This window comes from Bison bison, unplaced genomic scaffold, assembly GCF_000754665.1.
Source record: "Bison bison bison isolate TAMUID 2011002044 unplaced genomic scaffold, Bison_UMD1.0 scf7180017864145, whole genome shotgun sequence".
NCBI lineage: Eukaryota > Metazoa > Chordata > Mammalia > Artiodactyla > Bovidae > Bison > Bison bison.
This window is the reverse complement of record NW_011494717.1, coordinates 10,597,645-10,624,265: the sequence shown is the minus strand read 5'-3', so window position 1 is coordinate 10,624,265 and position 26,621 is coordinate 10,597,645. Positions and strand designations below refer to the sequence as shown.

The following is a 26,621-nucleotide window of genomic DNA, read 5'->3' as shown; positions in this document are numbered from 1 at the left end:
TATTATCGAAAGAGCACAGATTCTCCCCCAAATTTATAAGATGTCTTCCTATTTTCCTTTTTATTTGCTACAGAAACTGACTTGTACTTAACCAATCCCTCTGAAAGCAAATCTAACAACTATGTTCTGCCAGCCCCTTGGTAAATGAATCAAAATACAAATGATCTATTATTACCAAAACAAACAAATATGCTTTGGTAAAGCCTCCTGTCTGCGATATGTTTTACGAAAAACAATTTTTAAAAGGTAGGATGAAATTAAAGGGTTGTATCCAGGCCAAGCTAGAGAGAGTTGGCCATTATTTTTACATACAGATACCACGTTATTGAGTAATAATTTTTATGAATAAAGCTAGACATTTAAAATCAGGTAAAGAAACATAACATTCTTTCTCTAACGATAAAACAGTTAAAATTTTAGATTATTTAGATAAGAGTGACAAGTGAATGGAAGACAAAAAAGAGGACTTTTCATTGACAAGAAGAGTAAACCATAAGAGGGTTTTAAAAGTTGCAAAAGAATGAAACTTATAAGTGCTTTAAAAGATTATAACGATGATCACTTTTAAAGACTAACTGGCCCTAAACCAGCCAGGAATGCTCAGACAGCCAAGAGAAAAGGCATCATTGGAACTCAGCAACATGCGAAACCCAATGAAAATCATCACAGCAAGTCCTGGTTTAAACCACAATTACCTTATACAGCTAAAAATTAACACATGGCCAGAAGAGCACCCTCTTTAGTTAACAGAGTTTTGTCCTCTCCATTTTCTGAAGTCTTCAGCTTTGGCTCCTTCCAATACATTCATTAGATTCTCCCAAGTCATCTTAAATTTCAAACTAAAACATGGTCAGAAGGATTGTATTACCTCCTTTTCCCCCAATTTCCTCTTGCTCTCTACTTCCTTGGTCTGTGGAGGAGGAGGCTTGACAGCTGCGTGATGACCAGGTATCCCGGGCACCAGAACTTTTGCTTCAGAATTCATCACTGGTGTCCTCACCTGTTACACAGGAATAGGAAGCATGTGACAAAGGAAATTATGTCTTTAGTCCTTGTAACATTTATCCCCAGTGAGAAAACTAACAGATTTTAAAAGGTTTTTCTACTGAAAAGTTTAATACAACTAACTCAATAGGATATGAATTAAAGGTACATTTTAACTGAATATGGGCATTTAAGTACAATCTGAACATTCATGGTTTTAAAGCTTTCAACACCAGGTAAGAGAAAGAATCAAGAAAAACAAAAATCTACCTATTACCTAATGACACATTGACTTAAAAATGTTAATAGTGAAGCTGTCCCTTTTACTACTACCTTCAGTAATTGATCTTTGCCAGAAATGCTCAGACAGCCAAGAGAAAGGTGTCATCTCTGAAACTCAGCCAGAAGCGAAACCGTATGGATGTCATCATAGCATATCTTGGTCATTAGACTGCCAAACACAAGTCTACATGTAGATGCCACATTATATTCAAAATAGAGCATCACAATAACGCTCTTATATATGGTATTTAATTCCAGCCCCATCACGGATTCAAGTTTTATTTCACCCTGAAATACAACAATCCTCTCAACAAAGTTATGGTGCTTTTTAAGTACAGAAACTGATAAAAATAATTTATCAACAAATCTGATATTTATTCAGTGATACTGCATGGGGGGATAGAGGAGGAAGGATTAAATCCAAGGTTTTCAACTTCTAGTCACCTATCCACTGATTCATTCAACAAATTAAGAACACAGAAATGAATAAAGTTTTACAATATTGATATCTAACACCTAATCCCACAAAGTTAAGACAAGATCACAAATAAAGATAATATTTAAAGTCTAAAATAGTATTACATAACGATTCAATTCAAATATCTTTTTTCTTAACTTCTAATATACAATGCACTCACCTTTGTTATAGCTGTTTCTACTTTTGGGGCCCAGCAGTTTGAAATATCTCTTATTAAACACATATGAGGTTCTTTGGGATTCAAAGCCTGGGGACGGGATTTTCAAGGGGGACAGAAGGTGGAAGAGGGGGGAAAAAAACTGTTAAACAGAGTAATTTGGAGTAAGAATAAAGTGAAAAAGAAATGCCTACTTGTGCATATTTATAAAAATACAAAAAGGTATAGAAGGTTTCCAGAAAAAACTCCTGGTCACTCAGACTGATCATCATTCAGACTGGGGGCATTTGAGGAAAACGGATAAACTCTGAAGATAGCAAACATAATGTCTACTTTCCTTAGTTATGAACTGCTCTAAGTTTTCACATGTGCACCTTCAAAAGATTGAGATTTTAAATGTAACAAGTTTTAAAGAAAATATTATCAGCTCATTGCCCTTGTAAAGAGTAATCTGCTAAAAAAGACTTGTCCTACTCTAAAATTTCCTACTGCTATCCTTCCACAGGCTAGTCAAAGACAAGCAGTGGCTCAAAGGTGAATTTCTATGTCCTGATACAGTAATAAACAGTTAAGTTTATGCAGCAAAACCCCTATGTATCTACAAGGCTTTAAAGTTATAGGTAATTTCCTATATCCACGTAATCAATCAATATCTGAAAGACACAAAGCAAACAGGTAACAGGCTGCATCTGGAGAGTGGGATTATTAAAGGAGTCACATATGGTAAGAGACTTATGTTCACAGCTTAACACTTCTCTCCCCTTTTTTATATCATATCCATGTATTATGTTTTTTAAAAGTAAGTAAATAGTTTTAAATCGAATCAACAACAGATTGCCTGAGCAAGAAATATTCTCTCACCCATGTTGCCCACGCTCTGCAACAAGAGAAGCCACCGCCTTCTCACAGCCTCATCTACTGGATATGCTCATAATTACATACCAGAAGTCCTCAAGAAACTTTTGTAATCAAAAATTTTAAATCATTGCCCCACCTATCACATTTCTACTTGGAATATTCAATGTGTGGTATTACCATGAAATCTTATTTATCTTTTGGGTAACTGGGCAACATTCACCCATACCTGTGGCTACTGAGTACTTGAAATGTGACGAGCCCAAAGTGGTATGTGCTTACAAGTGAATAATACATGCCAGACTTCAAAGACATAATACCAAGTAAAGGAAGGAGAGTAAAACATCTCAAATAATGTTTTATATTAACTCGGGATTAAAATATTATTTTGGATATACTGAGTTAAGTAAAATTACATCAGTGACCCTTGAACAATGCAGAGCCTAGGTGCGCCAACCTTCCATGCAATCGAAAATTCATCACTTATAACTTATAATGTATCCATAGTTCTGGCAACTGTGGATTCAACCACCTTGGATGGTGTAGTAGTACAGTACTTACTATTGAAAAAAGCCATGTAAAAGTGGACCCACACAGTTCAAATCTGTGTTGTTTAAGGATCAACTGTAGAACCAAAGCTCTCACAAGTTAAAATAAACCACCCACTGAAAGGTCCCTCAGTTAAAGGGAAATATATGACATCTTAAGTATTCCAATAAGTACAGTGTACCCTTTCACAATCATCATCTACAGAGATGTATTGATGTTACACTACTTTACTTCAGGAGCATGTACGTACCACTCGCTCAATGGTGGGCTGAAACCAATTGCCATATACGAGCAACAATGACATTTTGTCTGAGCAGAAACCAGCTGCTAAAATAGGGATAGGTTTTGGTGTTGATTTCTTGCCTTTCCCAGGTGTTGCTATCTGAATTGTACAGTTCGAAGTCAAAGGCTTTTTGCAGTACCTAGAAATGGAAAAACAAATAGATAAGAAAATGTGAAAAGAGGACTTCCCTGGTGACGCAGTGGGTGAGAACCTGCCTGCCAATACAGGGGACATGGATCCAATCCCTGATCTGGGAAGATCCCACATGCCAAGGAGCAACTAAGCCCATGAACCACAACTACTGAGCCTGTGCTCTAGAGCCTGGGAGCCAAAACTATTGAAGCCGGGACGCTACAGAGCCCATGCTCTGCAACGAGCAGCCACCACAATGAGAAGCCCACACACCACCACAAGACTAGCCCCCACGACGAGAAGCCCACACACCACGAGAAGAGTAGCCCCCATTTACCACAACTAGAGAAAGCCCGCGCAAAGCCATGAGGACCCAGTGCAGCCCAAAAATAAATTAATTAAATATAAAAAAAGAAAATGTGAGATAGCATTTCACACTAATTCTTTGAAGCTGGTGTCAAGTAAAGAAATGGGATCCTCCACTGGCCTCCAAGTCAGCACCAGGAGTGAGAGGGTCCCCAGAGCGCCACTGTTTCTGTCATCTGTCCCCACCCTGCCAACATTCAAGACCTCACCACCAAAATCTGCCATGAGGTACACCTGCTCTATCCCCACAAAAGGCCCCAAGCTTCCAAGTGCTCTCTCACCACCATGAGCTTTCAGACCCAAATGGCTCTGTCCACACCCCTACTCCCCTCAGGCCCATCTCTAAACGCTTCCAATCTCCGAACACTCATCATGACCTCTGCAACACACTTCCAGGGGCAAAACAGTCAGTAAAATATAAATGAAATTAAATCCTCAACTTCAGAGCTCCCCTCACCTTGTGCCAGGACCCTTCGCCATGACTTAAGTGTGCACCTTGTTCTTCACTAACGTTCACTACAAGCAGTCTCTTCTTCCACCATCTCTAAAACCACTGAAATTGTCGTCACCAGCTAATGCTAATCCTGTGGCCTCTGGATCACTCAGCCCTTCTTTAAGATGTGAGTGGCTCACTGTCATTCTGTCCAACAATTCTGCTGAAGAATTCCCTTCCTGGTGACTTCCACCGGTGACTTCCACACATGGCGTGCAGAAGGATGATCCTTCTGACACCGCCCCCCCACCTCAGTCCTAAGCCTTTTGCCTCCAACAACCTTATCCATCCCTGTATCTCAGCCACACACACTCACACCACAGACATCTTATCACCGGTAAGTACACATCCTCCATAAATAATTCCAAGTCTAAGCACCCCACTAGCTTTCCAACTCTCTCTTCCTAGTTTCCCAACTCCACAACCATCTCCAGCCAGGATTTTTGGCCTCTGCTTTGGCCATTACCCTTCTATGGCCTATTCTCTTTGCAATGTCTTAAAATTTAGGTCAAACCCCATCAATTATCAGTTTAAAACCCTTTAATGGTAGGCTACTGCCCAAGAAGAAATGCCCAGTCCTTACTGTGGCCCTCTTCTGGGCCCTCAGTTATACGTTCCACGTACACATATGACTATGGGAACAAAGGCCTCGAGGGCTACACACCAAAAGGTTAACAGCTACCTCTAAGGAGTGGAACTCAATGGAGCTCCAGAGACTTGGGTTTTATAACCATCCATGTGTCCTGAATGTTTTAAAATAAATGTATACTGCTCTCATACTTCCTATTGTAAAAGGAAGGGCGGTGGTGGTGGTGGTGTAGTCACTAAGCCGTGTCTGACTTGCAACAGCGTGGAGTGTAGCCTGCCAGACTTCTCTGTCCATGGGACTCTCTAGGCACGAGTACTAGAGTAGGCTGCCATTTCCTTCGCCAGGGGATCTTCCTGACCCAGGAATTGAACCCGGGTCTCCTGCATTGCAGGCAGATTCCTTACTGACTGAGCTACAAGGGAAGCTGCCAACTGACAATAAAAAGTTGAAACCATTTTAAAGTTTCACATCATTATGCACACTGACTGAGTCTCAGACCATGTTCACAGCGTATGGCAAGAGCTGGCAAACTTTCTATAAAGAGCCCGATAGTAAATGTTTTTGCTTTGGTGGGGGCCATATATGGTCTCTACTGGATGCAGCCTGCAGGCCATAATTTACTGATTCCTGTTCTACGACTACTATACACAACATCAGCAACATTCCTCTCTGTCCACCAGAACACAAGCATTCACTGACCCACCACTGTGTGACAAGGGCAACACTATCAAAGTTAGAAATTAAAGCTTCACCAAAGCTCACAACAAAGTTTTCCTACTAAGCCAATTTCTTTTAAAATTTATGTTAGAACTAACAAAATTTACTAAATACACAGCATAAAAAGCCACCCTCTTTAACCAGAAATATGAAGAAATAGGCCACAACTCCAAAACTCAAGTTTTCATGGGAATGTATGTATTCATACAGACAAAGAATTAAAGCTTTCAGAATGACATTACTGAAAAGTAACAAAGCAAAGAAGGCTGAGGTGGGAGTATAAACAAACAGTAGCAAGTCACAGAAAGAAAATAAATTTCTGACTTGAGAACTTTCTTACTTACCCATTTAGTATGTGTTCAAAAAGATGAACTTGACCATCTCTGCAAACAACAGCTAACTTGACAGGCTAAAACAAAAATGTAACATTACTCTAATAGAAAATATACTTCAGTCTACTCTAATAACTACTTATGAAAATCCAACTACCCTCTCCACCCTTCAAATAGTAACCAGAGATAAATCACAAGAGTAAGGATGGACAACTTCTGAATTTAAAAATTATCACTGCCATCAAAAGAACAATTCAAATACAAGTTGTCAAGCTTATAAACAGAAGTTTAGACTATGAAGACCGTAGTCAATGACCATGCAGCCTGGAGGTTCAGAGGCACTAAGTTCCTGCCAAGTGCATTGGCTGACAACAGGGAACCGGCAGCATGCGTGTCTGGATCACTGAAAGCACCACCACGCCCTGGCCTTTCCCTTCATGAGCACTTAACACAGAACCCAATGTTCACTTCCAGCAGTCTAAGACTTTTGTTTTACTTCATTCTCTCTCTTTCCTGAACCATCACATTGTCAAAATCCCGATTTAAAAAGAGTATTTGTGAAGTCCAAAAACAAATTCACAAAAAAAAAAAAGTAAGCCGCTTACCTCCTCTTTGTTTTCTGACAAAGTCAAGTCAATATAGACAGGCTCATCTGTAACTGTAAAAGACATCACTGCATTCTTCTCTTTGTTTTCTGACCGGACCTGCCTAGATAATAAAACCAAGGTTTAGACAGCAAGACACTGGGAGGGGGGCAAAAGGGGGCCAAAGAGCAGTTCATCTTTTGAAAGCTAAATAAGGTAATTAAAGGCAAAAATAAGCAAAATATTTGTGTCACTACCATGTACCATGGTTGCATGGGAAAAGAGAAAGCACTAACGTGTTTGTGGCAGACTTAAACAACGAACAACCTTCTTTTCCACAGACCATTTGTCTATCTTGATGGCAATGCCACTTTCTTGATCACTACAGCTTTGCAAGTCTTGAAGTGAGTCCTCCAACTTCTCTTTCAAAGTCATTTTGGCCACTCTAAGTGCTCTGCAGTTCCACTTGAATTTTAAAATCACATTGCTGGTATTTTGACTGGGTTCACTCAGAATTTATAGATTAATGCGAGAAGAATTAACATCATAGTAATATTGAGAAAACAGAGTCCAGAAATAAACAGATAAATGTTGATTCCTTATTTGAGAATATGCCTACTTGTTAAAATTTATTTGCAGACCCCAAAATCAGTATTTGCGGTGATTTCATGGTCTTTAACAGGTATACACAGAGCAGTGAAGACTATGAGCAGCCCAACACCCATGAGGTTAAACAAGGTGATGCTCTGCCTTTGTACTGCAGCTTTCACACTAAGGATTCTTTTCACAGCCTGCTTAGTGCCACACTTTTTGCTCCTGTGCTTTTGGTTGGTGACTTCTGTTTAAAATGGCCCCCAAGAATAATGCTGAAGTGAAGCCTAGTATCCCTAAGAGTAAAAGGGCTAAGATATTCTTATGGAGAAAGTGTCTGAGTTCGATAAACTGTTATTTAACACAAGTTCATCACCTATGTATGTGTGTATTAAACCGTCAGCAGACAGACATTACTGAACTAATCCAGTGGTCATTTCTTTCAACAAAATCAGAGATTTTCCTAAAAAAAAAAAATTTTCAAGGTTTTTAAACTGCCCAGTCACAAAAATATTCAGCCTAGTGTACCTTTAAACAAGCACAGAGGAAGTTCTATAATGCAACACTCTTAAATTTTTCTCATAAAGATCTGATTTTTAGGCAGGCTTAACTTCTCATTGTAAGTCAATGTAAATCTAACATTAGATACAATAAAGCCAATCTCATATTCATCACTTATATTAACCATGTAAATGTGACCAATCCTTTCAAGGTAATGTTACCTCCCAAATCCAAAAGACTACATACCAGACATTAAGTAACCGGTCATGGACTGCTCCAGATAAGAAATAAAGACCTGTAATTCCATCAAAGGGTTGGCTCTCATTAGGAGGTCTGATAGTAGTGAACGTAAGTGATGAAACTGGTGTCGCATGTCCTGTGAAGTGCTAGAGAAAGTTAAATCTCATTTAGGAGAAGATGGATATAAAGCGGTAACAAAAATTAAGAGTTCACATGTACCAAACACAATATAGATAATACATATATGAAATCAGAGCTCCAGACTAATTATTTGTGCTATATTCGTCTCACTTTAAAAAATTTCATCTGAAAATATTTGAACATTAAAGATGTCCCTTCCAACTCCCATGACCCTATCCCATAATCTTTTTTCCCTCCATCTTTACCCTAAAGACTCACTTCATTCTACCCATTTTAAAGGGGTGCTTGGGTGCTCAGACACAGCCAAGGAATTGTAGGTCTTCATGTTACTCTCAGTGAGTCGAAACCACAATTTTAAGGCATCATCACAGCACCAAAAGTTCAGTAACCCAAGTACACTGAATCGTAAGTCTGTATCTCCACAGTTAAGTATTGTGTTAATTCTAAGCTTCCTTAGTTAAATACTAAAAGTGTACCAAATACTGGATGCAAGCTAGAAATTAAAAATTACTATCATTATTACACAATTATAATTATCAACAGAGATTTAATTCAAATTCTACTCATTTCTTCCATTTATATTCATTTTTGCAATGCATGTGAAACAGACGTATCTAATTTAACAGATTTGGAGGCTAAATTTTGTCTATTAAAAATCTACTATTTCATATGTTTCAAAGTAACAAATCTTATAAAACAATATTCTCTTGTTCAGATTTCTGCCTTTCTCCATACTTGCTCCAGTCCACTGTTATGCTTATGACTAATTTGATCCACTCACTCTGTAGACTTCTTTGGTCTCCAAAACCCATAGTTTGATTGTTCGACCAGCTGAAAGCAACATCTTTCCATCTGGGCTGATACACAGGGAACTGACACTGCTATTATCACCTTTCCATTTGCTGTATTGAAGAAAAATAAAAACATCTCAGTAAATGGGGAGGAAACTTTACTCAGAGCAAAAACAAAAAACAAATCAGGCCTTAAAAATGCCACTTAAGATTCTAGGCCAAATGACAATCCTCCGAATCTTGAGTCAAGTAACCAACCCTGGACAGATCTCCAAGGTCCTGCCTCCCCAACAGGACAGAGAATCTGGAGAGGTACCAGGAAATGGGTAAGAGCTATGAGAGTGTACAATGGGTAGCTGTGTATCCTGTGATCCATGAGGTGGATTTTATTAATACCCAGGAAACTGGGCATGCTGGCTGGACCCCTGCAAAGCCACTATCCCCTCCAAAGTTCCTGCATTCTCTGAAAGGTTGAGAATGTACTTAGTAGCACAAATGATCTCTCAACCTATGGTACAAAAAGGCTATTTCTATTCCAAATGCACACAGATATGCCCCCATCTGATAGAGTAAACTAAATTAGGTATAGATGATCCCTTTCTAATATCACAAATACGATTAGCAGCAAGAGTGTCTGCAGACTGTCACACACGTTAACAAACTTTTATAAGCAACAAGGAGCTTAGCCTGGCTATTCACTTATATAATAAGAAATAACAGCAGCAATTTTCCTACCAAAAAAGGTTAATTCTAAAGTGGAAAACATATTGCTCTGCTAGTCATATTGGAACTGTCAAATAACTCATTTAGAAAAACAAAACTACTCTTTTGTCTAGGCTGCCAACATGCCATCCGAACTAAGGGAGACCCGAAACTTAGGAGCACGTGAGCCACGGCCACAGTCGCCTCCGGAAACACCAGAAGGCCAAGGCAATGCAAGTACCACCACAGAATCAACTTCAAAAACATCACCCAGGGTACTCTGGGAAAGCTGGTATGAGGCAGTACCACTTAAAGAGGAACCAGGGTTTCTGCCCAACTATCAGCCATGATAAATTATGGACCCTGGTTAGTACACAGACATGGGTACATGCTGCCAAGACCAAGACTGGAGCTGCTCCTATCACTGATGTGGTGTGACTGGGTTACTACAGATTTCTGGGGAAGGGAAAGCTCCCAAGGCAGCCTGTCTTTGTGAAGGCCAAACTCTTCAGCAGAAGAGCTAAGGCGAAGATTAGGGCTATAGGTGCAGCTTGTGTACTGGTAGCTTGAACTGACATGCTGGGAAATTCATTAAACGATAAGTGGTTTTCAAAAAACAAGAAAACCAAAATTAGATTCTTAAAATACACATACAATGAACTTTAGAGATTAAATCGAAACTGATGAAAAATAAAAAAATGTTTATGAGAATGTTTTTATAATTCTGGGGTTAGAAAAGGCCTTCCAAAGCAATTACAAATAAGGAATCACAAAGAAAAAACAAACAAACAAACAAATTTAATTAAATAAAACTTCTTACCACAAAATAAGTCATAAAAATTAAAAGCAAAAGCCTGGGGGGGAAAGATACAAAAAATAAATAGGCAACCAGGGCTCTGTAACAACCTAGAGGGGTGGGATGGGGATGGAGGTTCAAGAGGGAAGGGACATATGTATACCTAGAGCTGATTCATGTTGATACTTGGCAGAAACCAACACAATTCTATAAAGCAATTATCCTTCAATTAAAAAATAAATTTAAAATTTAAAAAAAGAATTAATACTCAGAATACATAAATATCTCTTTATACTCAAGAAAGAACTCCTAGGGACTTCCCTGGTAGTCCAGTAGCTAAGATTTCATGCTCCCAATGTGGGGGGCCTGGGTTCAATCCCTGACCAGGGAACTAGATCCCACATACTGCAAATAAGACCAGTGTAGCCAAATAAACATTTTTAGAAAGACAAATAAAGAAAAAACTCCTTGATTAAAAAAAAACCTCAAAATAAAAACAGACAAACAAGGGCTTCCTTGGTGGTCCAGTGGTTAAGAACACACCTCCCAATGCAGGGACATGGGTTCAATCTCTGGTCTGGGAAGATACAGGCCTTGAAGCAATAAGTCCAACAGCCCTAGAACCCGTGCTCCTCAACAAGAGAAGCCACCACAATGAGAAGTCTGTGCAAGGCAACTTGTCAGTAAAAGTGAAAAACTCAACCTCACCAATAATCAAGGAAATGCTGCAATAATGAGCAAGAACTTTTCCTTTACTCTCGTTGGTACCAAACATTCTTGACAATTTTTCACCAAATCCCACAGCTTTAGCACTCACCTATATTCCTTATTTACTATCTGGTCATTGAATTGAGAGACTTTAAAGAAAAAAAGGACATGATCACCATCCTGACAAGCTTTCTGAATCTACTTCACCACTGAGCACTGAAAACGCCAGCATAGAGCTACCACCACCAAAGCCCGCCCTCCTCCCCATTAAGAGCTTTGCAACCTAACGTGTTAACCTCCCTCCATCAGCAGTACCTGGGAACTTGTGTGAATTCTGAAGCTCCAACCTAGACCCACTAAATCAGACCTGTAGACACAAGTAGCATAATGTGCACTTTAAAGATGGAAAAGCAATAGGAAATGTGACTGGTTCCAGAGGAGTGACCTACAATATTAACTCTGAAGGCCTCCCAACCACTTTACAAATGAGCCCAGCAACTGAGCCACACACCCACACAGGCTTTCCAATCAGCTTTTTAATGTTTCATTTTCAAAAAACAACAGGCAGTCAAGGATCTCCAGTCACTTGAAGAATGTCTTTAACATGAAAGAAACCAAAATCAAACAAAAATCAAAACACATCCTCAAGAGGGAGATGATAAGTAAAAAAAACTTAAATCCTGCATTACTTTAGAGAATTAGAAAATATTATAGGCATGAAAGAAACATGACAGAACGAAAAAGAAATATTCAAAGAACATAAAATAGCTCCCAGAAGTTAATAATTTAGTTTGAGGAACTTAAAAATTCAATACAAGACTTAGAAGGTGAAATTGAAGCAATTTCCCAGGTAACTGAAGGAAAAGACAAAAGAGTTAAAATGAGAATACAGTAAGAAACTTAAAGGATTGGTCCAGGAGACACAATATCTAAATAACAGTATGCAGTATAAAAGAAAGGAGAAAGCGGGAATTAAATAATCAGATCTGTAATACAAGAAGAATGAAAAACATGAATTCCCAGGCTAAATGGTCCCTCAAGGGCCAACACAATGCACTGACTGAAGAAAAAAATAAACAAAACAGAATATTTCAGTGTATAAGAATAATTAACAATGAAAGCCAAAAAAATGAACCAATGCTTCAAAATCCTGGGGGAAATTATTTCCAACTCGAAGTTTGTATCTTCAAATTATTAATCAACTGTGAGGACAGAATAAAGACACTGGAAGACATGCATGGTAAATGTATTGAGATTCTGCTTGTCTTCCAGGAAGCTACCAATTTGTGTGTGTCACCAAAAAGAAGAAATAAACCAACGAAGAGAAGAATGGGGTCTAGGAAACAGAGGTTCCATCTGACAAGATAATTTTCAAGATAATGAAAGGAAATCTCAGGATAATCACTAGAATAGAGCAGAGAAGTCCTCCAAGAAATAAATGAAACTGGAGAAAAGCCTACAAAAATTAAATTACTGATTCATCAACTGATGTGTCTGAAAACATGTGAAATTTAAACTATTGCAGGAATGAGACTGAACTAATGACACGTATATACAAAACTAAGCAAATGAAGCAATAATACACCCCAAAATTTTGTGCCCAAAGATAATACAAACAGTACAGTCCAAGTTTCATCTAAAACAGTATTTAGGTAGGTATAACGTGAACAATGAATATTGTTTAATCAAAGTGTGACATTACAACACTGGGGAAATGCAGATGGAAAAAGGTAGGGACTAAGAGCTAAATCCTCATCTTCCTAAAATGGAAAATAAAATCAATTAACTATAGCATTAAGAATTCCAAGAATGAAACTGTAAACACAATATCGTATGAGAGAGCGTAGCTGGGTGAAAGTTTAGACTCTGATTCAACCTCTCTCTTAAGTCAAAACTGGGACGGAGACCACCTTGCAGTGTTACAAAAACAATACTGTGTATAACATGTTGAACAGTGCCTTGAACATTATCAGTCATTCCTGGAAGGACTGGCTTGGTGAACTCTCATCTAGACAGCATTTAAAAGTATAGCTGCATGGGCCCCACCCTGACCTAGTGGACAAGAATCTCCACAGGTGTCTCTTTACAACCATGAGTGTGGTTATTGGAATGCACTAAACCTCTAGGCAGATGACTCACTGCACCACCAGCCCCAAACCTTCTGTAAAATTCTAAGCCTCTCTCACCACCCCTTCTGCTGGGTCTAGCTTCTCTACCTCTGAACTAGCTTGTCTGTTTCTGAACTAGCCCCTTCCCATACATTTTACACAGTCCTAGCAAACTGTCTTCCTAAAACATTATTTGGGTTACTCTGCTCCCATGACATTGACCTTCAGTGTCTCCTGCTTATCAAACATCTAAAACTCTAGAAAAAAGTAGTTTTAGTACAGCAGAAAAACACTGTGCCAGAATTCAAGAGAGCAGGATTAGAACTCCCCTGCCACTTATTAGTTGTAAGACTATGAGTATCATTATCCCCCTTAGGATCCTCATCTGCCTAAGTTCAACTACATTCAACAGTCCACATTCACTAAGCATCTACTATACAGTCACTCACAGGATTAGGTGCTTGAACTAGAAGACTGTCTGAGATTTTTATCAAAAACTTACGGCCAGTCTCTTATACAGATCCTTTGGCTCATCCCCTCTCCCAGCCGTTATTCCCCAGCATGGCCCTCCTCTTAAATTCTACTGCTCCATTCCAAGTAAATCTTTCACTTTTCTTTCTCCTAGCCTTTGCTCCTGCCATATCCCCATGCCACATTCCTTTCCCCACCCTCAAAAAGATTCTCCTGCCCTCTTCTATCCGTCTTACCTCTCTTAAGAAGACCAGCTGAAATTCTTCTCTTCCACCAGGCCTTCCCAACACCACCCTACTCATCTGACCAGTAATTACATGCTGCTGCTACTAAGTCGCTTCAGTCATGTCCGACTCTAGCGACTCCATGGACTGCAGCCCACCAGGCTCCTCCGTCCATGGGATTTTCCAGGCAAGAGTACTGGAGTGGGGTGCCATTGCCTTCTCCGAATTACATGCTACCTTATGGCATCTCTTATGCAGTTATTTTACTCCTGTACTGTTATTTATGTATTAAAATCCTCTTTTATGTATTATGTATTTTTATGTATCTAATACATAGACTTTTATGTATTAAAATCCTCTATGTCCAATTTGATTAAAAATTCCTTGAAAACAGTCTATAACCTTACCAATGTCTACATTCCCCATTGTATCCAATATCCAACTTTACTTATATCAAGAATACAGCCATGATTTGTCAAAACATTAATGCATTCCCAAATAGGCATCGAGCTATCCCAAAAGTATCAATGTTACTCACCACTTTACTTTGCATGTCTGTGTGTTCCATTCCACAATATGTTTATCATCTGAACAACTATACAAACAGCCATTGTCTTGATGCCACTGTATGCAATTGACTCTGTTGTCATGTCCACCATTCTGCAGATTTTTTAAAAAAAGTTTAAAAAAAAAAAAAGCTCATCCGGTATAATGTATAATATGCACCCTAGATTCATTACTGAACACTTAACTAAAATGTTAGGCCTTAACCTAATAAAAAGGCCTACCCATTAACCTAATTAAAATGAGTATCCATTTCCAACATTAAAAATAAGATAAATCTGCTATAACTTTATCAAATATTAACTTTCTCTTCCCCTCTGCTGGAAAAACATACATCATAAGTCAAAGTCCTAAATGCCTGCTGCTTTTGATAGGAATGCCAGCACTAAGCATGATAAAATACTTCATGCATAGTGGCAATAGTCTGGGACACCTGAGTGAACTAGTAAAGTCAAATCTTAAAGGGTTTAAAGTCAGCACTTAAGGTAAAATTCACTTCTAGTTAAAACTATCCTTGAAAATCCCTTTACAAAAAAAGTACCAAACACTCTCTCAATTTTAAAAATCATTGTTTCTTCAGGGAAACATTGAATGTTTCCATGTGTCACAGCTCATACCATACAGATGTAAGTTTAAATATACTTAGCATAGCAAAATGCTTGCTTACTCAGAGGCACCGCATAGAAATGGACACATTAACTGCGGAAAGACAAGTTCAAGTCTCCCATCTAACACATTCCAGAACAAGCTCATTCAGCAGAGTAAGGTGTTAAATCTTAGGATAAAACCTACTCTCTGAGCAATTAATGTTTTTTCACTCTTTCCACCTAAATTCACATTAATTAAATATACATACAATGAATCATGACTGTATACATATCTAAGCTAAGCATAAAGGTAAACTCACTACTACTATCATACAGACTGCTCCCACCAAAAAAGAAAAATAATTTTAAATGTTAAATTCAATTACTTCCCTTCCTTCCTAACAGCTATCTACTCAAAGCCCTACTTCATAACCGCACACAAAAAACTGAACAAAGGATATGATCGGATAAATTCCACTGAAAGAACTCAGTAAGAAATTTTTTTTTTAATTTTCAGTAAGTAATCCAAGAGATACAAAGCAAAACAAAGCAACATTTTCAGTGTGTTCATCTACCTATTTTTCAGCACTGTAATATCCATCCTGGTGAGGCTACAGTGAAAACGGCACTATTGCATGTCGCTAGAGGGCCAGCATACCTTTTTGGAAAGCATCTACCAACTGTCCACTCATTCATTCATTTACTCATTCAACAAACATTGACTCAATACCAATTACTTCTAATAAACTCATTCCTTGTCAAAGGTTTATATATAATCCTGCGAGGTATCAAAATGACCTAAAAAGGAGTTCAAGCCTCCATCAGTATCACGTCTGTAACTGACTGAAACAGTACCACCGTGTACCCAATGGTAGGTCCCTGCTGATCACAGAAGACTGACCAAATCAAAAGATGGGATCCGGGGTATAGTGGGGTAAAAGCAAACATGAGGCCTACACTCAACTTGCAGAGGAAGGAGGAATGAAGGGAGTGTCCCTTTACATATACTTCTGAAAGTTTTTATTTCATTTGTATATTATTTTTTACAGTATTTAATATAAAAACAAGTGATATATTTTTAAATGCAGATTTAACAATCAAATAAAAATTTTCACCTATTAAATAAGTTTGGGTTTTTGGTTGGTCTCGTTGTTTTAATAGAATAATCAATGATGACAAAAACATTGCTGAAACACAGGTACCCTGCCACCACTGAGACAAGGACAAATTAGGAAAACTTTCAGGAAAAATTTATACTATGTATAAAAACACCTAACACACACCTTGGACTCATTAGTTATAGATTAGTAATTGTGGGAACCCATGTAAGAAAAAAAAGTTTTATAACAAAAAAATCAGAAACTACCTCAATGGTCAGTAACACCACCAAGGGACTATCCAATTTATAGGACTTTAGGCAACTAGGTCTGAACAAATATAAAAATTACTCAAGCTGTAATATAATGGGAAGTATCAGGATACAAAATAGACTGACTAAAACTATCAACAGAGGATCTCTCATTGATAAATTTAGGTACGTGGGGGGGGGGGGGGGGTTTGGGGGGGGGGGGGGGTGGTTTCAGGATGGGTGACACATGAACACCCATGGCTGATTCATGTCAATGTATGGAAAAACCACTATAATACTGTAAATAATTAGCCTCCAATTAAAATAAATTAATTTTTAAAATTTAGGTATAATTTTTTTCCCTTTCTAACTTCAGGTATTCCAAATTACCTATGGATAGATGTTACTTAAAAGAGAAAACAGTCTTTTATTTATAAATACAGAAAGCATTCCTATATACAGATAGAAATTAAGTGAACATCAAAAACATACTGTAATAGGTAACGGTCTGAAACAAATCATGCCAATTAAGTTACTGTCTGGTAGCACCAAGCCCACATCTCTCTGCTCTGGATGCTGGGCTGGGGCTCTGCAAACCCCATTTCTGCTTTGCCAGTGGGATCATTAGTGGGCTCCAGACCAAGGGACTTATTACCTTCCTGTCTCCCAGTTTGCATCACCCCAGCGTTTCTTCAACCCAGCAGGAGCAATCCTTTCAGCAGCAGCTGAACTTAAGATGCAGTTTTTTCAACACTTGGAGAACCTGTCTCATCAGCTCCTTTCAAAGCTACCAGCAGCCAGCTAGGGCCCACTCCCTCCTCCCAGAAGTCTGGACCTCAAGTCCATAGGGCCAATCTCCCTCGACAGACATCATCTGCACAGAGAGCAACATCTGCTTCTCAAAGGTCTGAGTTTCAGCAACAATCTCACAGCTTCCCTTGTTCCCGAGCCCTGGACGTGGTGTGCTCCTTCCTTCAGCTACTGTCTGCAATACCCAGAATTCTTCTTATCCTTTCTTATTTTAAGCCTACGCAACAGTTCTTAACACTCTTCATATTCTGACCTATAATAGTGACAAGGTTACCTAGCACAGCTATTATCAAATATTACTGTTCAAAATTTTAAATATGGAAGGGGCAGAAAATGCCCTTATACTACAGATCCTATAGCATATCCTGAACTGCTTTGTTTTTCATAATCAGTTTCCCAACATCACTCTTTTACATAAAACACACATACAGATAGGTACTTACTATCAATTTACTGTGTAATTCTCCTTTTACTGTACTGTATAATAAAATACTACCAACTGCTGTACCAAGAGCCAACAAGTCAGCCTGGTTACTTGTTACTATAGCTTCTGATTTCCTTTTTTTCCTCTGTGGACCTTCCTGGGGGGGAAAAAAAGACAATTTTTTATTTTATTATTTCAAACACTGAACCATCATTAATGCATAAATGCAAATGCCCTCGAGCCCACAAATGTAATGTGCCTGCTTCTAAAAAATGTTTTTTTAAAGTGGAGATGGGATTTGCTCTCAGATGATTTCTTTTTCACTACTTAGAGTATAATCACTCCACAGGAAGAACTTCTAATACCTGTCCCTGTCTCCTACCTCTGAAATAGGAGAACTTAGAATGCTCTTGGTAGGGTTCTAAGGGCTCCAAGCAGCCTGTTTTCGACTTCTCAGAAACCAACCATTCCCAACAAGTCCAAGCGAAGTCTCCACTCCGAAGCAAAAAGATTACAGATCCATATACAAGCAGCCAATACTTTCCCCTTTACCCACAAAATCTTTCCTTGCCTTGTAGCTTCATTTCAGGAAATGGGATTCAAATATTTTTACATTTATAAACATACAATTACTTCAATTTGAGTCAAAAAATAGTTGAACTCTCAGAGAAGCGCAAAGCACACATCAGAGAAGTTGCTCCAGTGACTGATTAAGGGTCAATCTGAAAGTTCCATGCTGTGTTTGTGATTAGTGTCAAAGAGTCCAAGCCTTCTTTGACTTACTTCAAAAAATGAAACTAAAAAAAAAAAAAAGAAAAAAGAAACAGCTTCTATCTGTCCATCAAGAAGACAACCAGTGCGTACAACTTCAGAGTACTATTTTAGAGTTTATAATGCCAAATAATAATTTATAATTTTGTAACTTTTCTTCCATATATTTATAATTTTTTAAAATTAAAGCTTGTTAGCCTATGTTTTAACATAAATTCTGAGAAATCCATTCTTTTCATGTAAAACAGACCAAAACCATAAAAAAGGTAACTTTTTTTTTCAATACTGCAAGATCTTTGCTCTACAGCACATAAAAAGCAGTTCACGATACATAAAATCTGCCCAACCCAAAAAACCACCAAGAAAACTGATGTTAGCAGTGCACAGACTATCAAGGAGGAGATTTATAAGGCATTTTCTTCTTTTTCTCCTCTTAGTTATCCTACAGAGATGTTACATTTGAAGAATTTGATTCACTGGACATACTAAGTCAACAAAAAATTGAAAGATTTAACAAAAAATAAGATATCTTTAAATATGGAAAAAATAATGCACATTTTACAAGTCTTGAGAAATGTATTACATTAATAAACCCAAAAGAGAAGTTAAAATTAAGAGTCAAAGTCTAAGTCTGATGGTCTCATCAGTAACATTTAATTTGACTGAACACTAAACTCAATCAAGAACTGTCCCAAGCTCCACCTTCAGTTACATGAATTTCTAAAGGCACCTCTGAATGATCCCAGAGGGCAAATGTGGCTTCTGCGTAAGGTTATGAACACAGACACCAATTTCAGGCAAGGGAAGCAGGGGAAAGTGTACCAACCTAATACTACCTCATCAGAAAACTCTTCTCTGAAAGATTCTAGAAAGTGTTTCTTCTATTCTTGGTTTTCCTCAAATCAAACTAAAATTACCTACACTGAGGTTTCTAACGTGTGGAACATGGGCTGATCCAAATATGTGTATGTTTTTCTGTAGATATGCATCTGCATTAAAAAGCACAAAGAGGGCTTCCCTGGTGGCTCAGTGGTAAAGAATCCGGCTACCAATGCAGGAGACACAGGTTCAATCCCTGGCCCAGGAAGATCTCACATGCCACAGCGCAACTAAAGCCTGTGGGCCGCAAGTACTGAGCCTGTGCTCCAGAGCCCCAGAGCCCCAGCTACTGAAGTCGGCATGCCCTAGAGCCTGTGCTCCACAACAAGAAAAGTCACCCCAATGAGAAGCCCACGCACCACAACCAGAGAAAAGCCTGGGCAGTAACAAAGGCCCAGCACAGCCAAAAACAGATAAATTATTTTTTTTAAAGCACAAAGAAATTTTAGAAATTAAACATTAACATATTCAAAACCCTCATTTACCTATCAGCAAAATCTCCATTTTGGGGAGAAGCAAGCAGAGGCTAGTGGTAGGAATATTACAGAAATTATGTCCAATTTTGAGGATCATTGGTCTAAACCTAAATAATAATCCAATTAGTTAACCTCAAACAACTAACAACTCACATAAGTTTTCTCCAAGTTGGGTGATCTTTTTAAAAACTAACTTCTCATTCAATAGGATGCGTATGTCCAAACAAGTAACACATGCAACCAGATAAGTTTATATAACCAATGTGTGTTTTAGTGAAACCTAATATTTTAACGATGGTGTGATCACTCACCTAGAGCCAGACATCCTGGAATGTGAAGTCAAGTGGGCCTTAGGAAGCATCACTAGGAACAAAGCTAGTGGAGGTAATGGAATTCCAGTTGAGTTATTTCAAATCCTAAAAGATGATGCTGTCAAAGTGCTGCACTCAATATGCCAGCAAATTTGGATAACTCAGCAGTGGCCACAGGACTGGAAAAGGTCAGTTTTCACTTCAATCACAAAGAAAGGCAATGCCAAAGAATGCTCAAACTACCGCACAATTACACTCATCTCACACGCTAGTAAAGTAATGCTCAAAATTCTCCAAGCCAGGCTTCAGCAATACGTGAACCATGAACTTCCAGATGTTCAAGCTGGACTTAGAAAATGCAGAGGAACCAGAGATCAAATTGCCAACATCCGCTGGATCATCAAAAAAGCAAAAGAGTTCCAGAAAAACATCTATTTTTGCTTTATTATTGATTATGCCAAAGCCTTTGCCTGTGTGGATCACAATAAACTGTAGAAAATTCTGAAAGAGATGGGAATACCAGACCACCTGACCTGCCTCTTGAGAAATCTGTACGCAGGTCAGGAAGCAACAGTTAGAACTGGACATGGAACAACAGACTAGTTCCAAATAGGAAAAGGAGTATGTCAAGGCTGTGTATTGTCACCCTGCTTATTTAACTTCTATGCAGAGTACATTATGAGAAACGCCAGGAGAAATATCATTAACCTCAGATATGCAGATGACACCACCTTTATGGCAGAAAGTGAGGAGGAACTAAAAAGCCTCTTGATGAAAGTGAAAGAGGAGAGTGAAAAAGTTGGCTTAAAGCTCAACATTCAGAAAACAAAGATCATAGTATCTGGTCCCATCACTTCATGGGAAATAGATTGGAAAACAGTGGAAACAGTGTCAGTATTCTTGGGGGTTCCAAAATCACTGCAGATGGTGATTGCAGCCATGAAATTAAAAGATGCTTACTCCTTGGAAGTTATGACCAACCTAGATAGCATATTTAAAAACAGAGACATTACTTTGCCAACAAAGGTCTGTCTAGTCAAGGCTATGGTTTTTCCAGTGGTCATGTATGGATGTGAGAGTTGGACTATGAAGAAAGCTGAGTGCTGAAAAATTGATGCGTTTGAACTGTGGTGCTGGAGAAGACTCCTGCGAGTCCCTTGGACTGCAAGGAGATCCAACAAGTCCATCTTAAAGGAGACCAGTCCTGGGTGTTCATTCGAAGGACTGATGCTGAGGCTGAAACTCCAATACTTTGGCCACACTCATTGGAAAAGACTCTGATGCTGGGAGGGATTGGGGGCAGGAGAAGGGGATGACAGAGGATGAGATGGCTGGATGGCATTACCGACTCGACAGACGTGAGTCTGAGTGAACTCCGGGAGTTGGTGATGGACAGGGAGGCCAGGCATGCTGTGATTCATGGGGTCGCAAAGAGTCGGACACGACTAAGCGACTGAACTGAAATGAATATTTTAACCCCATTACTATATACTTCTGAAATCAAGAGTGTAGTGGGACTAATGATTATAGATTATGACAGACTTCTGTTGGCATTTTCTATTAGAACCTATTATTTCTGTGATCAAAAATTTCAATGACTCCTCAGAGAAGAGTAAATCAAAAAAACAACTGTTTGGCATTCAAAAGCATCCACAATTTCCCTCCAGCCCACCTTTTCTAGTCTCATTTCCAATTCCATCCTTACATTACACTCCCTAGTCAAGAATGTGTGTTAGTTGCTCAGTCGTGTCCGACTCTTTGCAAGCCCATGACTGTAGTCTGTCAGGCTCCTCTGTCCATGGAGTTCTCTGGGCAAGAATACTTGAGTGGGTTGCCATTCCCTTCTCCAGGGGATCTTCTCAACCCAGGGATCTAACCTGGATCTGCTGCACTGCAGGCAGATTCTTTACCATCTGAGCCACCAGAGTCACGAATACACTTTCCCATTGGCTTGTCCCTCCTTTTGGAGAGAACTTTTTCTACCCATCTCAAATTTCAATTTGGTTAAAAAAAAAAAAAAAACTTGATCCATGCTTCAGGGTCGACCTCAAATATGTTCTCTCCACAAAAATCTCCTCTTTCTCTTAAGACTCAAGTCATACTCTGCTTTGCATTACAGACACAGTATATCTGAATTGTCTTTATTTCTTCTTTAATGTCTTAGTCATACTGCTTTGTTTCATGTCATGTGCATGTTAATGACATGTGTAAATATATAAAGTAATGGAAAAGGTAGGCTAAAAATTTAGTTCATCTATCTGTAATCAGTAAATCTGAGTTTCAGGGAATTTCCTGGTGGTTCCATGGTGAGGACTCTGGCACTTTCACTGCTGGGCTCCAGTTCAATCCCTGGTCAGGGAATTAACATCCAACAAGCCACATGAAGCGTGGGGAAAAAAAAAGAGAGAGAAGAAAATCTGAGCTCCAGAAGGTACCAGGAATGAAGACCAAAAGGATAGGGTCTATTACTTAGACTACAGAGTCTTTGCCAATGTGAAAGGCTGGCTGAGGTAAGCAATAAATGCAAACAACAGTCTCAAGAAAGCCGTGTTTGATCTAGAAGGCAATCGGAAGGCTGAGTGAGAATCTGCATGTGCATGATTCATAAAAGCAAGGCATGGTACAGATGTGAAGACAGAGAGAAAAAGCACAACCAGGTGATGAGAAGTCTGATTTTGATCAATTAAGCACTGACTTTTTAGGCTGAGATCCCAGAGTAAGAAGAGTTTACATACATACACACTCATAAAAACATGTGTGTATACAGCTGAAACAAGTTTCACCAAAAAACTTAAACTTTACTATGCAAAATACACTCTACATTGTCTATGCCATTTCTGTAATGCTATCACAATCCACTAAATCTATTTCACAATCCACTAATAGTTCGAAACATATTTTTGAGAAATACTGACCTCTAGTCACTGAAAATCATGGCAAAGTTTCAAGTTTCATTCTGCAATTGGTCTCCTATGCCACCATTTCTTGGCCTATTTTAGCTGTCCCTTACTCTGGCAAATGCTCAAATTTCATGGGTAACAACGAATAAAATGTGTGCATTTTACATGTAATTACATACAGTATGTACATCAAAAATAAATCTTAATTTATTTCTGCCAATAAGATCTAATACGCAAACCTTACTCTTTTTAAGTCTAAACACTGGAGAGACCTTAGGACAGAGCATTATATCATAACATAAGTAAACTGTGCTTCTTCTCTAAGGGTTAGGACTGGGGTTGCTCAGGTCTTTCCCAGAAACATGTTTAATGCTACTGTGCCTGCCCTGTCCAAAGCCTGAAATGCCATGTGCTTCATTCAATAAGCACTAAGCTATGCAGGGTCATTTTAACTGCAGTGACAGCAAAGCAACATAAATGCATTTACTGTGGTAGCCAGTCCGTTTCTTCAGGACTTATCAGCAGTTAGGGAAGGAAAAACTGAAAAGTTTGGATCTTAAAGGAGCAATGAAATAGCAGGTGGCTCAGCCACTTAATGTGTGCCTCTGGCATATCACCTAACATCTCAGCCTTAAACACATAAACCTGAGACTCTAAAAACAGCGTTCACCCAGTCCATCAACCTGTCTCCTTGCATGTTCCTCATCATCATTTGCAGTCCTCTTCCTCCAGGCTCCATCACTGAAATAAAATGCTTAGCTACATAATACATACAAAAAAGTCCTAAAGACCACTGTGACAAAGATGCCAAGAATTATCATTTTGTGACCAAAAACAAGCAGCAGCAGTCTAATTTTTCTAAAAATTTATGAACCACTGCTTTAACTCCTGTCACCCAAGAAACCCAGCACCAAATCGTTTTTCTCCACTAATAAGTGTAATGTCACCAAACTTTGTCCTTGGGTGGCAAACTGCCAATTACTAAGCCAGAGAATACTCCTATAAAATAATATAAATCTACAATAAAAGTTTACGAAAACATGTTAGAACTCAAGTGGCAAGGATCATAACCCAGGGACCTGGGAGCAAAGGTAGAAAATGAAGATTTGCAGCAACCACTATCTTTAAAAATCACCTGACTTTACGATTTTACAAAGTACACATGCAAGTGTAATACAGGAAAATTGCTTCTCTCCCTAATTTTCAAGTGAAATTGATGCTCCAAGAGAATACAATCCCAAGATGATGAACACTGGATGTCTCTACATTGCTCCCAGTTCGCAATTCTATGACTCAAGATCTAAGGTTCAAGTAAGAGCACTGGATGAGCAGTCAATGCCCTCGACTCTAATGGCCACAACTACTTCACTGGTTATTAAGGCTTTGGTGAAGTCAGTTAAACGTTCTTAGTTCTGACTCTCAAGTTTTTAAAAATGTGACTTTAGGGCATTTCATAGAGTCAGCTGGCTAAAGTGAGAGCATATGAGTAAATGGATACTGAAGCCTGTAAGAACTTTTTTTAATGCAGCCTGACTCTTTTTCAAGGAGGCCTCCAAAAGTAAAGTGACTTGCTCAATGTGACAAAACAAGTTTGGTTCATGGGTATGAAACCAAACCCATTTTTCTACCGTATCATTGTGCTATAAACAATCCCAAACTGATTTTAACAGTAAGTTTAAGACTAGGTAAAAGTTTTATTCTTCAGACATATGATTGCAAGGCAAGAGAAAATCAAGTGGGTGACAAATGTCTGCCAGCCTAATAGTAACGATTTGTTGCTCATAATGAAGAGCTGAGCTCTAAACACTGGTATTCTAGTCCTGGTTCTATTTTTGGTGTTTTTCAAGTTGCTTGATTTTCCAAAACCTGGTTCTTCTTCCTGAACAAAGCAAAAAGTTAGTTTTTAATCTACCGTGCAGGACTAACCATGCAAATAAGAGACAGTAACAATTAATACTTGCGGCACTTACACACCAGGAACTACTCTAGACGTTTTAGGCATCATTAAGTAATACTAACCTTCACAACCACTCTTGAGGTGAGTACTATTACTCCTATTTTACAAATGAGGAACTAGAGGCACAAATACAAAGACACCAAGCCTGGATTCGAGGCCAGGAGTTTAGTTTGGGTCCTTGCATCTAACCATTGCTCCACATTTCCTATCACCATAGGAACTATTATCATTTACAAGACTGTTAAAAAACACAAACAAATAACCCGGTGTACGAGACAGCAAAAGAGACACTGATGTATAGAACAGTCTTATGGACTCTGTGGGAGAGGGAGAGGGTGGGAAGATTTGGGAGAATGACATTGAAACATGTAAAATATCATATAAGAAACGAGTTGCCAGTCCAGGTTCGATGCATGATACTGGATGCTTGGGGCTAGTGCACTGGGACCACCCAGAGGGATGGTATGGGGAGGGAGGAGGGTTCAGGATGGGGAACACATGTATACCTGTGGCGGATTCATTTTGATATTTGGCAAAACTAATACAATTACGTAAAGCTTAAAAATTAAATAAAATTAAAAATATACATTCAAAAAAAAAAACACAAACACAGAAATCTGAAAAGGAGAAATATGCAAAGTACTGTAATCTTGATGACAACTGTGATTTTTTTAAGTCCTAGTTTTGTGCACTGATACGGCTTCTTTAATAGTCAATCGGAGTTACTTCATCTAGAAAGTATAAAAACCTAGCTTAATATCTGAAAAATATCTAAGCATACTCATGCAAAGTGTAACAAATTAGTTATATCCCGACTTTCAACCTAAAAAGTTAGAGGAAAAGTTTCCTGGAATAGTCAGAGGGAGTTAAGATCTGTACCAAACAGTTGTTGTTTTTTTTCCCCTTTTTAGTGCATTTGTGTTTAAACACTTTTTAAGGTTGAAACAGAGTGTTAGCTAAACCCCACACAGCTCAATACTGACATTTTCAAATCATACTGCACTGATCCGGGCTGGCTACCTTATAGGTGCAGTACCCACGTGCGTCTGAGTTAGTGCAGACGTAGTCGAGTGACTCAAAAGTGAATGGCATCTTACCTGAGATGGGTCCCTAAGAGTGAAAAGCTTTCCCTAACTCAGCAGTAGCCCCGTCTAAGAGAAACTTCACTTGGACTCATGTTCGTTAAGCTACAATTTCACTTTACCTTCATGTCTTAATGCAGACTTCAGACTTGGGGAAAAGGGGATGTATCAAGGGCGAGGCGTGCAGATGTTAAAATTTTAAAAGCAAGAAGGTTCAAATGGCTAAGAATGGAACCCAGGCTGGGAAAGTTAGGACTTTCAAGAGTCTCACATCCTAGACGTGGGAGAGAACACGTGGTGAGCCGGCACCCAAGCGGGGGGGGGCGGTGGATGGGGGTGTCCGGAAGCAAGGAAACAGACTTGTTCATTTTAACTGCCCAAAGCAAAGTCGATGAGCTTGGTAAGGGTCGGAGAATAGTACTGCCCCAAAGCGGGGCG

The 26,621-nt window shown here is 38.8% G+C and overlaps 1 protein-coding gene across 1 annotated transcript in view; it reads right to left on the bottom strand.

Annotated features, from left to right (window-relative positions):
- WDR43 (WD repeat domain 43) overlaps positions 1-26,621 on the bottom strand; it is a 39,045-nt gene that overhangs the window by 11,826 nt on the left and 598 nt on the right. The window contains exons 2-10 of the mRNA XM_010840671.1: positions 17,827-17,964; positions 14,613-14,734; positions 9,056-9,176; positions 8,140-8,279; positions 6,823-6,925; positions 6,230-6,294; positions 3,556-3,727; positions 1,905-1,991; positions 869-1,000 (exon numbers count right to left, since the gene is read on the bottom strand). Coding sequence (XP_010838973.1) covers positions 869-1,000; positions 1,905-1,991; positions 3,556-3,727; positions 6,230-6,294; positions 6,823-6,925; positions 8,140-8,279; positions 9,056-9,176; positions 14,613-14,734; positions 17,827-17,964 — 1,080 coding nt within the window. The remainder of the gene's footprint in view (positions 1-868; positions 1,001-1,904; positions 1,992-3,555; positions 3,728-6,229; positions 6,295-6,822; positions 6,926-8,139; positions 8,280-9,055; positions 9,177-14,612; positions 14,735-17,826; positions 17,965-26,621) is intronic.